The sequence below is a fragment of the Lygodium microphyllum genome, chromosome 13 (assembly GCF_053477565.2).
Source record: "Lygodium microphyllum isolate KBCC chromosome 13, Lygodium_microphyllum_v1.1.10, whole genome shotgun sequence".
NCBI lineage: Eukaryota > Viridiplantae > Streptophyta > Polypodiopsida > Schizaeales > Lygodiaceae > Lygodium > Lygodium microphyllum.
Genome location: NC_141147.1, coordinates 81,043,185 through 81,058,696, shown reverse-complemented (window position 1 = coordinate 81,058,696; position 15,512 = coordinate 81,043,185). Strand labels below are relative to the sequence as shown.

General features: G+C 42.9%; 1 protein-coding gene across 6 annotated transcripts in view; it reads right to left on the bottom strand.

Annotated features, from left to right (window-relative positions):
• LOC148026830 (phosphoribosylaminoimidazole carboxylase, putative / AIR carboxylase) overlaps positions 1-15,512 on the bottom strand; it is a 51,504-nt gene that overhangs the window by 13,840 nt on the left and 22,152 nt on the right. For 3 of the 6 annotated variants that reach the window (XR_015692907.1, XM_087691359.1, XM_087691358.1), the window contains exons 2-6: positions 9,252-9,470; positions 8,941-9,052; positions 6,800-6,862; positions 6,525-6,663; positions 6,328-6,383 (exon numbers count right to left, since the gene is read on the bottom strand). Coding sequence is in view for 5 of the 6 variants with exons in the window: in XM_087691359.1 (XP_087547485.1) it covers positions 6,328-6,383; positions 6,525-6,663; positions 6,800-6,862; positions 8,941-9,052; positions 9,252-9,470 (589 nt within the window). In the remaining variant the exon portion in view is untranslated. Of the gene's footprint in view, positions 1-6,327; positions 6,384-6,524; positions 6,664-6,799; positions 6,863-8,940; positions 9,053-9,251; positions 9,471-15,512 lie in introns of those variants that run through there. The other 3 variants (XM_087691361.1, XM_087691360.1, XM_087691362.1) reach the window with 3 other exon arrangements.

The following is a 15,512-nucleotide window of genomic DNA, read 5'->3' as shown; positions in this document are numbered from 1 at the left end:
GGATAGGCCCCCCTGTTGAAAAACAAGACTCGGAGTATGTTCATTTATTTCATCCACTTCCATCCACTCCGATGCAAGGTACGTTAGATTCATCTTTTGTGCCTTCTTCTTTTGCTTCTTCTGTTTTGCAATATTCTGGTAGAGATCATGTGGAAGAAGGTACACAGTCTCTTGACTACGGAAAAGATCCTCTTAAGGACCAATTCTTGAATGTTAACACACCTTGAGAGGATTATAAGAAAAAGCCAGGTACCTTTTCTTCTACCCTTCCTTCTTTTACGTCTACTTCACAAAATCAGAATGAATTTGGTGTTCCTTTTTCTTCATTGCATGGTGCATCATCATCTTCACATTTTCATTTCCAATCATTAAATGATAAAAATGAACAAAATGCATCTACACCTCATATACCACATTTTCAAAATCCACCCATCCCACCACATTCATCCATTGCTTCTCCACTTTCATTTACACCATTCACTTTTCCATTTTAGACACCTTATGTCGCACCGCACATCACACCGGGGGGTTATGGAAATATAGGCACATCCTTTAGGACCTCATCCTTACCTCTGCTGGGTGGTGTTCCACCTACTTCACACACACTTTCGGGATCATTGCAGCCTGGGTATCCCCCCCATTCTCTCCCTAGTGTGGATCAATTAACTCCATAGTTTGCCTCCATGGCTTTTCCTAGGAGACCTTCTGGTCATCCTGTTGTGCCTTTGGACAAGGCTTCCGTGTCCCAGTGCCTTCACATACACCGGCACCTTATGGAAGCATTCATGTTCCAGTGCCTCCGCCTCATTCAACACTCATTGGACACTCACAACCTACTTCTGTCTACCCATCTTTTCCCCCTCTTCCTCCTTATCAGACACATCCACCTCCACCATCTTACCCTTCGCAATCTTATCCCCCACATCCATCTTACCCTACCTACTCGACACCTCATGGTTCTAGCTCGGTCTTCTGCCAAGCATGCATTTAATGACAAGACTCATTTTAACAAGTCAAATTTTACTACTTGGTCGAACTTGATGAGACATGTCATTGACTCCCAGAACCTATGGAATCTTGTGCAGGGGTTGGAACCTCAACCCGATCCCATACTTGTTCCATAGGAGGTTGTCCGCTCATGGAAGGCTAGGAATGCCTCCGCTATTGTCGAGCTGATACAGGGCTTAATGCCTAAGTTTCATTCTTAGCTTCAACATTTTGACTTAGCGTCAGAGCGATGGGCGCATTTGATTGACCGCTATGCGGCTCGAGATAAGACCCATCGTATTAATCTTGACTATGAGCTTCCACTTTTCAAAATCACTGACCGGAATGACTTGAAAGTCAAGTTGGCTGAGTTTCGACGTCTCCTCACTGAATTCTCCACTACGGGGACTCCTAACTCCTCTGACGATCAGGTCACATTGTTCCTAAACAAACTCCCTAGGAAATACTTCAATTTTGTGGAAGGCATAATTTCAAAACCTACCATGCTTACATTCTATGAATTTGAGTGTCAGTTGTGTTATGCACCGTTGTTCGATCAGCTTCATATGAATTTCTCTTCAAAGGGGGCTCTTATTACTCATTCTCAGAAAGGGCAACAAGGGAAGGAAAAACAAAACCACACCTCCACTCAAAATCAAAAGCAAAATCGATCTGGGGAATCACAAGGAACATCCCAATCTCTCAAAACTGGATGGCAAAATGTACCTAAAAAGAATAGGTATTGTCAACATTGTCAAAAGGCTAGCCATTTTGATTACGAGTGCCGATCAAAGGCAAGAGGCACAGCACGAAAACCTAAGTCTCAAACCCCCGCCCCTCAATCAGACAACCCCCTACAGGGGAGGCAAGGTGAAGGCAAGGGGCAATTTAAAGGTCAGACTCACACTGTCACCACACAGCCATCTCAGTTGACAACGTTCTCAACTCCAGAGGGCTTGTTTGACTGGTCTGCAGAGACCCACATCGTCTCCATAGAGACATCAGATACGAGTCTCGTCCATATCTGTGAGTTGCCTCTCGACGAGGTTACCGCGGAGCCCCATTCGACACAGCCAAGCACTTCAACTCCTGTTTGGATTGTGGACAGTGGAGCTACACATCACATGACTCCTATAGAGGACATCTTCCGTACCCGAGCCCCTGCAACCGAGCCGGTCCGCATAGGAAACAACTCCTCGGTCAATATTCAAGCACAAAGTTACGTCAGTTTTGCCACTGATAAGGATCCAGATCTGGCTACGCTGGACAATGTATATCATGTCGCTCAGCTTGGGGTGGACTTATTATCTATTCAGCAGCTTTGCCGGTTGGGGCAAAGCGGTTTTCTTTACAGCAACTACAGTCGAGATACTTGACTCTCTGACTAGTTTAGTGATTGCTCATGGTGAGGCACAGCCTAATGGCCTATACCACATGACACACTTTCTATCAAAAGATGACGTACCAGCGAGACAGTAGGGTTGGAGCAGAGGAACATGAAGTGAACTCAGCAAACATGGAGAAGAGAAGAGAAGAGAGAAAAAACTCTAATGAATGAAATGATGAAGTTCTGAATCATGGAGTGAATGTGATACAAGGGAACAAGGGTGCCGTAGCACAAGGAAGATGATGAAGACAGCCATGAACCACGAACTGCAATGTCCTCCTGAAGGGGTGTGAGGGTAGTGGAGAGACTGAAGAGAAGAGGTGACGGACTGAAAGAATCAGCCGTGGTGAATGAATGAGAGAGTGGCCTATAAATAGGCACATTCAATCTAGGATGGCGCCTCTTTTTGGGGCTGCAAACCCTAAACGCAAAAAACACAAACTGCGGGTAAACGGTTTCTCGACACGCCCTCTCAGGCCCAATAAGGGAAACAAGAGAAAAGTGAGGTGGAGATGCAATGCTACATACTGAAGAATGCTCATGAAGCAAGTGCCACTCGGACAGTGTTCCTCGTGGGGAAATTTTTCACTTGCCCGAGCGCCCTAGTACATAGATAATGAAATCATGCAATGCATAGAAGGAATGTCGGACTTTGTGTGGTGCGGAGAACCATAAGGATATGTCCGTACTTGATCTGCAGTAAAGAACAGTAGATAGAGTGAACTGGAGAACCCAAAACTCAACCTCGAGAGAGAAGCCACTAGCTCCGTGCATCCATGCTAGAAGGAATATGAAGGTCTCGTCACCAACTTGGGACCAGCAACGTATCGACCCAAGCTCCCCACTATAAGGGCTAGTGTTCAATACCACAAGCCAACTAGGAGGATAAATGCCTTTATGGCATTTGCCATGTAATGAAGAATATTTGGGGTCATTCTAAATGCCCTCAACTTCAAGGATATGGCCAAGATACCACAACCATACACGAAAAAGTTCACACTTGGATGACTCCGACTTCTATCACCTTGAGCAGTATGTCATCAAGCGACACAACCATCCACTTACACAAGGACAAATTCGGTCACTGACCATCATTAGAATATTGCAAAAGTCAGTGTCCCTGCTGCATTCCAAAAGCAAAACATCACTAGAATATTACAAAAATTCAGTGTCCATCTGGCATTCCAAAAGCACTTTTCAAGACATTTTCAGTCCTGAATTCAATGGGAACCAAACCTAACAGCAGTTTTGTGATGCTTTTTGCACATCATAGTCAGCTTGAGGTTTTTTTAATTCTGTGAAAAGTAAAATAACAATTACAAACAGTCCATATGACTGACAAGGAGACCGAAGAAACTACTGTGTGCCAAGGAAGTAAAATAGCAATTACAAACAGTCCATATGACTGACAAGGAGACCGAAGAAACTACTGTGTGCCAAGGAAGTAAATCAGGTCTAGGAAGAACATCTGCTAGCTGAATAATATCAAGCTGCCAATGAAGAAGACCTCTCAGAAAGGTAGCATGCCTATGTATTCCAGAAGTAGAATAAAAAATGAAGACGTTCCAGATAGTTCATATGTGCCAACAGCCCCAATAGCATAGAGAGTGAAAACAACCTTCATATGGGGCTGCACACAGTTTGGCAATTTGGGGTTTCCAAAGACCCAGTCCTAAGGGAGTATGGTGAGCCCAACCACTTGAGACCAAACAGCAAACAAAAGAGACCAAAGTTTTCTCACCATAGGACAAGAAAGAAACAGATTAAAAAGGCTTTTGAGCTTGTCATACAAAAGAAGCAACAATTGTTTGAAATACAATGTTTTGAGAATGCAGAGGCAAGGGGAAGACCTCCAACCAGCATTCTCTAGACAAAAGCTTTGTATTTAAATGGACTTTTATTGAGCCAGCCCATCATCACGACAGATTTCAACCAAGCCCTGCCCTTATGGAGACCCCAAGCATGATTGCACTTGAGTCTATGAGGTTTATCATCCTAGGATATTTGTTCTCAATGGTCACTTTATTAAGGCCCTTGTAGAGGCCACATCTTTAACTGTACAGGTTCAGTAACACTCAGCGCATTGGTAGGCAAGTAAAATTAATAAGGAGCATAGAATTTATTTAGAAACCTTATCTATATACATATACAATATTGTACACATAAGATGGTCTTGAAAAAAAGAAAGCACCATACTGAGACTTTTTAAGTCTAACCTTCAAAACGTCAAAAAACATCATATAAGAGCGAACTAGTTACTATTCAACTATTTCACTGAGCCACCGTCCATGATCCATCATCCATGAGTGATGACCAAATTACCATAATGTAAAAGACATCCATGACTCAATGGTTCAGCCACTCATGAGTCTTGCTAGTAAGTAGGTGCAAATATGAAATGCCCAGGTCAGAATGTCCAAATGACCATAGTGTCAACAAAAGAAAACCATAAAATAGGAAATAATGTCCACAATTATATTAGCATTATACAGCAAATAGCAAACAGCAACACTAATGACAGCAAACAGCAATGCAAAGGATATATGATGATCCAACAATACATTAACATCAACGAGTAGGTTGAAAATGCATGTCTACCAACCAAAGATCAATTTTATTATTTTAAATTGCTGTCAAAACGAATCACATACAGTACAATCAACACATACTGAAAAATGCACAATGCAGAATCACGTTTCTGATTAAATCAGTACGTGCATACTGATCATAGCTTGGCAAAGATGCCTAAGGAAAAACCCTCAACTGCCCTACTAGTATGAACATGAGAAGCCAGATATTCTAGAAAGTGCACCATTAAATTTGGATCACTCCAAAGGATGTCCATAGGGCGACATCGCATGCTCAATTGAGTTCATCATGCTTCTATTCAATGCCACCAGTACAACTACTTATGTCTCATGTCATTGGTGTGCCATCCTTTACTTGGATAGTTTGTCATGTGTTCCTAAATGACATGGCATGCACATGGGCCATAGCATGGGTGTACAACAAGAACCAAGAGGAGTTTTATGGGCACTAGACTATGTTAGAACTCCACCACAAAGCCACACCAATCTAGAGGGTCAGCTGCAAATGAAGTATCTCACTCAAATTGCTTTGACTAATCGCACTGCTCCCACTCTGAACCAATCATACACAAACTTGTCATCACACCATTCATGGTATTTTTTGAATTAAAGAACTTTGCCATTGTTCCCACCTCTTTCTTTGTCAAGAGGATATTGAGGTCCATCATAAGTAGTAGTTGTGATTGAAGAGCTTCTTTCCGATTGTTGCTTGCTGTATCTTTGTCAGGAGATGTTGAGATCCACCATCTGTGCAGTGTGCACTCTGTAAATGGACTTCTGCATTTTTGGTGAAGGAAGACAATGGACTATACAAACGATTTGAAGCCACTATTCAGCTGAACTACAAACTGGGTCTTGCATACTGCACTCCTCTTGACAAACCATTACTTTTGCACTATAAGCTCTCAATTTTGTGGGAATTGTCTCACAGCACTGCACATCACTCTACATACAGCACAGAGTGCATCTGTGCATGAGGGATTTACACCTTATACCTTCTCAACAAATTGACAAACGCTTTTAAACATGATTCTCAACCCCACAAAGAAGAAAATCCCATTTAATCAAGCCCTTGATAGGATAAAACTAATATGTCAAATTAATATCCGTATTTTTGGCAGAGAGAGACAAAAAATTACACCTTGCACTATGCTATCAATGGTTTGGCTGAACCAAAAAAACTGCTCTTTGGCTGAACAACACACTTCGTCTCTTATGCTAGTCTCCTCTTGACCTATGATTAAACTTCACACAATAAATTCTTGACTTTGTGTGAATTGCCACAGAAAGCTGAAAACACTTTCAAAAAACCATTCACTACCATAAAGTAATAAAAGGCCTTGATAAAGTCCATCCAATGAATACCTTGATAAAAGGAGCCCACTGTTCTGCATAAAGCCCACGCTCAAACCCACCCAACACTGTTGCCATAAAACTATCCTTGATTGAGCTTTCATCCAAAGTGTACCACATGAAAACAAGGAATCGTGAAACTAGTACTCACTTCATTTACAGGCTTTAGAAAATTAGACATCAATCATTCAGCATGTCCAATGCCTTACAGGATATAGCTTTGGATAGGTTATCTTTACTGTCAGCCACAGCATTTCCTCGTCCATCATAAGCAAGTCGCCTACTCTTAATCATCAGAGGGTAGCCAAAAATGTCACCTGCTTCCTCTGCACTCTTTAAATCATCTATCTGCCAACAAATATAATGAAAATCTTACGAAGACAATGAATGCATTGTGTCAATCTAATCCATTCAAGTACATCAGGGCAGAAAAGTTCTTTTAATTCTAGACTGGGCAGAGTATTTTCAATTAAGGTAGTTGAACCTTTCTGAAGTCAGGCAATGCAACACCATGCTCACGAAAGTGCACCTTTTGAAGATATTTGTCCTGCAAACAAAAAATGGACCAAAGAGAACCATAAAAAGTATTACATAGACAAATCTCTCTCTCTCTCTCTCCATGAAGATAATTGAATTAAGTAGTAAATATTTACATGAGACCATCAGGTCAACATTCTCCCTATATCTCTTACATGCTATTACATCAGACCATCAGGTCAGCATACTCAATCTCTGTCACACTGTCACTGTAGAAATTTACAAGATATAAGCAGGCTTCTCAGAACAACCTATTACATAACCAATTCTAATAAATCAGATAGAAAGAGCAGCTGGAGTAGAGCGAACAATTGCCAGCCAGGGAGCAGCAATGTCCAGAAGGACCAGGTCTGCTGACATCATAGAAGTGATTTGCCATAAGACCAATCCATGCACACAGGCCACATGCCCATGGATATTCGTAAGGAGGAAAATTCGCTGCAAGGAGAAATACTAGCTTCCTCAAGGTTGTTGGATTGGCCACACAAAGATTTCCAGCGAGATAAGTTTAATCGGATGGCTAGGTTAGGGTTGAAGACAATCTGTGATGGGGTTATTCCGGGGCAGGGGGGCCTTTATTCTTTTAGGAGTATTCATCAGTACTTTAGGGTGCCTCATGGGTACAGGGACATTTGGTCGTCAATACAAGATTGTCTTCAGAGGTTCTCTCCTTTGCCTGCGTTACAAACATTGCATCCATGGCGTGATTGGAAGTTTGTGCTTCCTGATGACTTTCAGAAAAGGTCAGCGAATCAGATATATCATCAGATGGTGGAAGCTAAAAGATGGGTCACGGGGAAGGTTAATAAGTTCTGGCATCTTAGGGATAGCAAAAAGATGGGTCACGGGGAAGGTTAATAAGTTCTGGCATCTTAGGGATAGCAAAAAGAAGTGGCGGGACAGATTTATCCAGCTTATAAGTTGTCGAGGGGGTGATGATAACGAGCGACAACCAGAAAATGCAAATGCAGTAGTGGAGCAGCCATCTAATGAAAAACTTGTCGCCTAGCTGATGGAGATCAAACGCAATCTGCTAGAGACCTTCTAGAGGCTGGCGATGATTGTGGAGTGTCAAATGCAGCAATGGGAGTGACACCAGGCAAGAGACAGCAGCAAGAGAAGCAATCACCAAAAGTTGGAGCACTTGGAGGAGTGATGGCAGCAGTCACGAAGGCTGGACAGCCACATGGAGGAAGACTGATATGGCTGAAAATCTGCACAAGAGATAATCGCTGAATGGGGGCAGCCTGTCTATTTATAGATGTGGATGGACCCTCCAATCACACCCTATTTTAAGGTTCTTCACTAAATAAGCATGTTTTGGGGCTGTTTAAGAGGCTAAACAGCAGGTAATGCATTTTTTAGCTCAATACTGTCTGCACCTTATCTAGATTATCCACCAGCTGTCTTCATCAGCAAGAGCTGTGTTTTTGTGTTTTGCAGGGTGACCAGCAGCTTCTGTCATCATCACAGCTGCTGCCCAGCCTGTTGGAGTGCTCAGCCAGCTGCATTTGCAGCCTACTGCTGCCACCCAGCCCCTCGGTCTCCTTCTGGAGCTGTCACCCTGCCCAGACCAGGTGCATTTTTGCTGGCAGCCTGCATATTCAGATCAGCCAGTCAGCATTTTCACCTGTTAGCAGGCCGCCCTGCTGCCTACTGCTCAGATCAGCCCGTCCTCAGATCAGCTTGTCCGGACACACTAGTCTGTGTTTACAGAAGCTGATCATTCTCAGAGGCTGCCTGCTGTGTTTCAGGATCAATTCAAGGTACAACACACTCTCAAAGCTGTCAAGAAGTCCTCTTCTCCAAGAAAATATCATGTGACATGGTGTACAAGACTAAGTGGGCTATGATTCTACAGAGTTAACCATTTTCAAGAAGCCTTGACTTACAAAAAAGCACACATAGCACAGACTTGACTTCTCATCCTCCAAACCAGTGAGCATACATCAAACATGAATATCAAAAACATATAATACCTTGATAATTTTTATATACAGCCTTTCAACTCATACACATAATCCGTCCTTCTAGATACATTTTTAAAACAAAAACTACAACACTTCTTGTGTTTTGTTAAAATTGCACCTGTATTATTCGAATTGTGGTAGGCTTAGGTTCAATATCTACACCTTCTTGCTCGAGTTGTTCAAGTGTCTCAACATCAACATGCTCAATCTCTACAGTCAAAGCTCCACACCTAGTCAAATGTCAAATAAAAGAAAGTTGAATGTACATAAATTCCCTATTCAAGCACAATAATTGTCATACATTATCAATTTGAAACTTAGCGAGACAAGTCTAGCCTGTTGCAACATGATGATGAAGCATGTCAGACTACAAAATCTGAATCATGCAAGTTGAGGACCATTATAACTGGCAAGCATATATTGAGATACCCTTTTGCAAATTCCCGTACTGCGTTTGTGTCTCGAAAGCTGCCTACCACCTGCTTGTAAGCAATTGAACCTGCAGGGCAGTCCTTCTCTGGGTCCAACACAGCTATTTGAATACCCATGCATGATGCAGCCTGACAAAGCATGCGGCCCAGCTGACCTCCTCCTAAGACCCCAATAACTGTGTCGCACAAACCCACCATTGAGCTGCACAGATCCTGACTGCAGTTTTGCATTTATTAGCTTTAAAGAGGAACCCCCTCTGCCTCCCTCCCAACCCAACCTTAATTAATTATTTAAATTAATTGCAGAACTTACAAAACTATGTCAGTAGAATGCTACACTTCAAACCATTCAGCAGTTATTAGCTTTAGACAACAACCCTCTCCCTCCCTCCCTCTGCCTCTTCCCCCACCCCAACCCCCCAAAAAAAGGCAGAACTCACAAGACTCTGAGTGGAATGCTCATAGGCACAAGTAGAAATATAACTCTAAGATGATGGCCACAAGCTTTCATCCGAATCATAAACATCTGCAAGCTGTGTGCAGACCAAGTCCATGACTTCGGCTTGTGCAGATCCTCAATTCTCTCTCTTCCTCCAAATAAATCTGAGTGCAAGTCTAACAGTCCCAAGAAGTTTAAGGAAAAGCATCATCAAAGAAGGTATCCAGCAACAGTTTGCATGAATCCACCAACAAAAGACAAAGGAAATGGAAAAATGCATTGTGAAAACAAGTGAGACAAGCCCTGCTGATGATGGGTCAAAGGAGTAATAAACATGTTAGAATAAAGGATGGAATATATCCCGTATCACATATCAATGAAGAGGAGGATAAGCAGGGCTCTGACTCCTTCTCTTTCCTCATATACACAAACCCCTTTAATCAACTGTCAAGACAAGAAGACAAGTTGTTACCCACTACAAAGCAAGAAGGAGAATTTGAGATGTTACCATGATCCAAATTGCTTCAAGTTACCAAGTTTTGGTCCAAATACAAGCTCCCACATTTATAGGAATGCAATAACTTGCCAAAGTTTTGAGTAGCACATCAAACTGAAAAGTGGGCTGTTTGCTGTGGAGGAAGAGATATAATTGAGGATTTTCACATCCCAAGGTGATATCAAATATGAATCATGCTGATATTGTTTTTAAATTATTCTGTAGCCTACTCCCTCCATCCATCCCTCCCTCTGTTGTTAAGCCACTAATATTAAAGTTTACACTGAGGTGTAATTGTGGCGTAATGACCCCTAACTTGGTCTCTTTACAACGGCCCTAAAAAGCAATTAATGCAAAATCACCAAAAACGAATGGCTTATTTTTTACAATAGAAGCACCCCCAATCCTCTATAAGTAGGAGTATTGTTTTTGTGCCTCCTCAACCCTTCATTCCAGCCAGCCACACATTCCACACCCTTTTTGGGGACATAGCCAATTGATGGTGTTAAGAAACCCGTTATTCAATGCATTTCTTCATTAGGGTTTCATATGGACAGCCCCAAAAAGGGCTGGGCACCACCCTAGACTCACTGATGCCTTTAAATAGGCACTATCTCTCCTTATTATACACTTCATCAATCATTTCCTTCTAACTCGCTATCACTCTCTTCCATATTCTTCTCTCCTCTCCCCATCTACTCCACTGTTGTTCACACCTCGCGAGGAGGACATTACAATTCATGGTTTGCTTCCATCTCCATCATCAGGCATCAGCTTCCACCATCTAGCACCAACCTACCACCACCTGGCATCAGCTTTCCTCCGCCTAGCGACATCTCCCTCGACTGGCGTCAGCATCCAAGGCTGTGTTTGCAGTCTGGCAGCCTCTACTCCGCCTGGCAACTGCCTCATTGGCTGTGTTTTACAGTCTCCACTTTTCCTGGCTTTGACAATGGCTCCAGCGAACATCAACTACACTCCACAGTTTGCGTTTTGCAGTTCCTGGTGCTTTTGGGACTATGTTTGATCATCTAGCAGCCCACCCTTCTGATTTTCACCTTTCAGAATCCATGTCTGCAACCTGGTGATCTCTCTCCTCATCTCCGACAACTCCTGAGGACTGCATTTCACTCCCTCTATAGCTGGCTGTCACTCCCTCCATTATTTGGCATTACCTTCTATACCCTACTACCCAGAGGGCTGCATTTTGCTCCCTCTACAATGCAAGTTTCCTTCAAATACTACCGCCTAATCAGCCAAGACAGTGCAATCACCTTCGAGCTTTGGTTCCATTGTATCGGCTTGGGGCATGACTCAGTGATTCATCATTCATCATCTTCTTTACTCTTCTCCTTCTAAGTTTCTAAGTTTTTCTTCTCTTAGTGTTTGACATACACATCTGTGTTTCTCCTTGCAAATCCTATTGTCTCTTTGATACAATATAAGTGCATACTGACCTGTCACTTTTCTTGACATGGTACCAAAGCAAAGGTGCTCAAAGAGCTAAAGATTCTCTTCATCACAGAAGGCAATGACAGGTTGCAGGTTCTGTATCACCTCCACCTTTTTCCCCATATTCTGCTGCATCATTGGGAGATAGCCTTTTCTTTTTCTCCCTCCCACCCTCCCTTTACAGGTTTGCCACATCGGTGCTATGGCCTCCACACAGATAGAAGGACCAACCACTGAGTGCATCTCCTGCAATATGAACAGACATACCACGGAAATTTTCACAATAGACCTTTGCTCCCTACCCCACCGGAGTATATGCGTCTACCTTCCGACGCTCATTGTGCCACCTCACCTTTCTGGTCCACAATGAACATTCTGCATCAACTCAAGTTTTTATGCTCCAAGCAATAAGAAGCATCCGATGCGCTCTAAGCCCTCTCAAGCACATAAAGGTTCTAAGACCCCACACAACAATAAGCCTTCCTAGAGACCACTGCAATGCACTATAGAGGTTTCCCCCACCCATTTCCAAGTGCAATGGCTTTTCTGGCCATCGGTTTTGCAATCCGCTCCACCGAGAGACTGTGGCTGTTGGGTACCATCTCCTCATCAATTTGATCCATCGAGAGAGTGGTTGTTTGACTCCTTCAACTCCACAATCTACTCCACTAAGAGAAAGAGGTTGCTGCCCACCTGTGGCTCCCTAGGAGCTACCTATTTCTTTACCTCCCTTGTATTGCTCCACAAACACCAATACCAATGCAAGTATCAAGGAGGTTCTATGTAATACCCTTCCCTCCAATCCCTCCTCTACTTAGGTTTAAGAGGCCACCTCTAGGAGCTACCTAGCTTTTGCTCCATTGGATTCCCAAACACCTTCTTTAGCACCGCCAACAACATTTCCTTCATCATCAAACACTCCAAAAACTATGATCCATGAGTTTCTTGATTCTCTCTCTCACTAAGGGGACTCGTCCTTCTTCAAAGGGGGATCCCATTCCTTTGGCTTCAAAGGGGGTCCCTTCTCATCCTGCGATTCTTCACACACCTTGTTAACAACCTTTTACCTTATTGGGATGGTTAATATCTCCATGCCATCTCATCCATTGATTACCCTTCCCATTGATTCTCATTGATACCTAGGATCTACAGGTCCTTCCTAGTTTGGGGCTTTGGATATTTCAGCCGTGGCTTGGTGACTAGGCCTTCGTATGCCTTCTAGCAAGTAGTAATGGAGCTTGTGGCTTCTCTCCCAAGGCTTGAGTTTTGGGTTCTATCAACTCATTATGTCTTCTATTATTCACTACATGTTTCCTTACAAGTAAAGCACTAGGATTCCGAGGTTGATCTCTCTCACTCCTCTTTTTCGCTCCTTTTAGGGCCTAAGTGGGGATATTCATAAACCCTTTATTCAGTGCATTTCTTCATTAGGGTTTCATATGGACAACCCCAAAAAGGGTTGGGCACCCACATTTTGGGGTGCTACCCAGGACTCACTTATGCCGATAAATAGGCACTCTCTCTCCTCATTATACACTTCATTAGTCATTCCATTTAACACTATATCACTCTTTTCCACATTCTTCTCTCCTCTCTCCATCCTCTCCACTATTGTTCACACCTTGCAAGGAGGACATTACAGTTCCTTGTCTGCTTTCATCTCCATCATCAAGCATCAACTTCCACCATTTGGCATCAACCTACCCACCACCTAGCATCAGCTCTCCTCCACATGGCGGCATCTCCTCCAATTTAACGAGATCAGCTTGGGAAGTGAGCTTTTCTATTTTACAGGAGTGTGTATATGCTTGACACCCAAAGACTCTAAAGTGGGATATGACAGGCCAAGAGCCAAAGAATGCCTCGTACGGGGTCTTTAGAGAAAGAGCCGCAGTCAAGTTAAGCATGTGCACCACAATGTTAGCAACCTTAACCCAAAGGCGCTCAGGGAGCTCTGCTGCAAACAGCATAGAGCGTGTCATTTCCATGACTATCCGGTTCCAACGCTCTATGACTCCATTTTGTGAGGAAGAGTTAGTAGAGGTGAGTTGGTGATAGATGCCATGCTGCTGTAGAAACTTTAAAAACTCATGGGACCTGAACTCACCACCACTATCACTCTCATGCAGCCAACACGACGACCCATCTGGTTATGAACCGGTAGCACCCAAGCAGAGAAATATATAAAAGCATTGAACTTATGCTTGAGGAAGTACACCCACCCACATGTATCTCGAATAATCATCCACTATCAAGTGAGGATATCTCAAAATGAATATTTATTTGGCAATGTTGTCTAGTAGGGCTCATGTTTCTATCCATTTGGTGCAATCAATTTGTTACCATCATGATATACTTATTTTTTGTGTAAGCAATGAATGGGGCCAATGAAGTCCAATTTCTATTTTTGGAAGGGTTCTAGAGAGGTAGGATTGATCAAAGTGGCAAGCAGTCTCTAGCTCTAGGCTATGAACTCTCGTTACTCTTCATTTCTAGCTATAGAACACCTAATCGAATATGAGTACCATTGTGATACTTAGCTGCCAAGTCTTCATTTATATTTTCAAATACTTTCTCTTTCTTCTTATTTTTGGCCATTAGAATAGGTGAAGTAGAAGAAAATTGATTGTCAAATAAATAATCTATATCAAGAGTTATACCTCTCCGATTCTTGTGTTTATAGTCTCAAAATAACTTAGTATGCAAAGATAGGGTGGATTTACTAAATCTACAAGTTGCAATTGGATAATGAGTAGTCCCAGATCAAAATAATATAATGTATCTAAGCTAATATGCTCTACAGACATCTCGAGCTAGCTTTAGGTGAGGAAGGCCCTTAACCATCTTACGGTGAGACAACTCATAAAGAGAGTCATAGCCAAAGAAGCTCAAATTTCATAGGCTCCCAAGATGTGGCCAATGCCTAGAAGCTATGGAACACGGAACCCTCAGCTATCAGCTCAGTAAGAAAATGGGTCATGTGGTATAGGCCATAAGGCTGTGCCTCACTGCAAGCAATCACTAAACCAGTCTAAGATTCAAGAACCTTGATTGTGATTGCTATAAAGAAAACTGCTCACCCCAATTGACAATTGTTGAACAAATAACAAGTTCAACCCAAGCTGAGGAACATAGTATACATTGTCCAACGAAGCCAGATCCAAACCCTTATCAATGGCAAAACCGACGCAACCTTGAGCTTGGATCTTGACCGAGGAGTTGTTTTCTACACAGACGACTACAAGGGCTCGAGTATGGAAGATGCCCTCTATAGGAGTCATGTGATGTGTAGCTTCACTATCCACAACCCAAACAGGTGTTGATGTGCTCAACTATGACGAGTGGACCTCTGCGGTAACCTTGTCGAGAGACCAACTCACAGATGTGGACGAGACTCGCATCGAATGTCTCTACAGGGACGATGTGGGCCTCAACAAACTAGTCAGACCAACCCTCTGGAGTTGAAAATGTTGTCGATTAAGATGGCTGACTAATGGCAATGTGAGTCTGACCTTTCCACTGCCCCTTGCCATCACCCTACCTCCCTTAATGGGGGTTGTGCAACCGAGGGGCGAGGATCTGTAACTTGGGTTTTCGTATTGTGCCTCTTGCCTTTGATCGACACTCGTCCTCAAAATGGCTAGCTTTTTGACAACGTTGACAATACCTATTCTTCTTAGGTATATTCTACCACTCGAATTTGAGTTTAGACTAGGAGTTTCCTTGTGATTCCCTTGCTTGATTTTGATTTTGATTTGAAGTTTGATTTGGTTTACCCTTCCCTTGCTGCCCCTTTTAAGAATGAGCAACAAGAGTCCCTCTTTGAGGGATTATTCATATGAAATTGATCGAACAGCCGTACATAACATAAT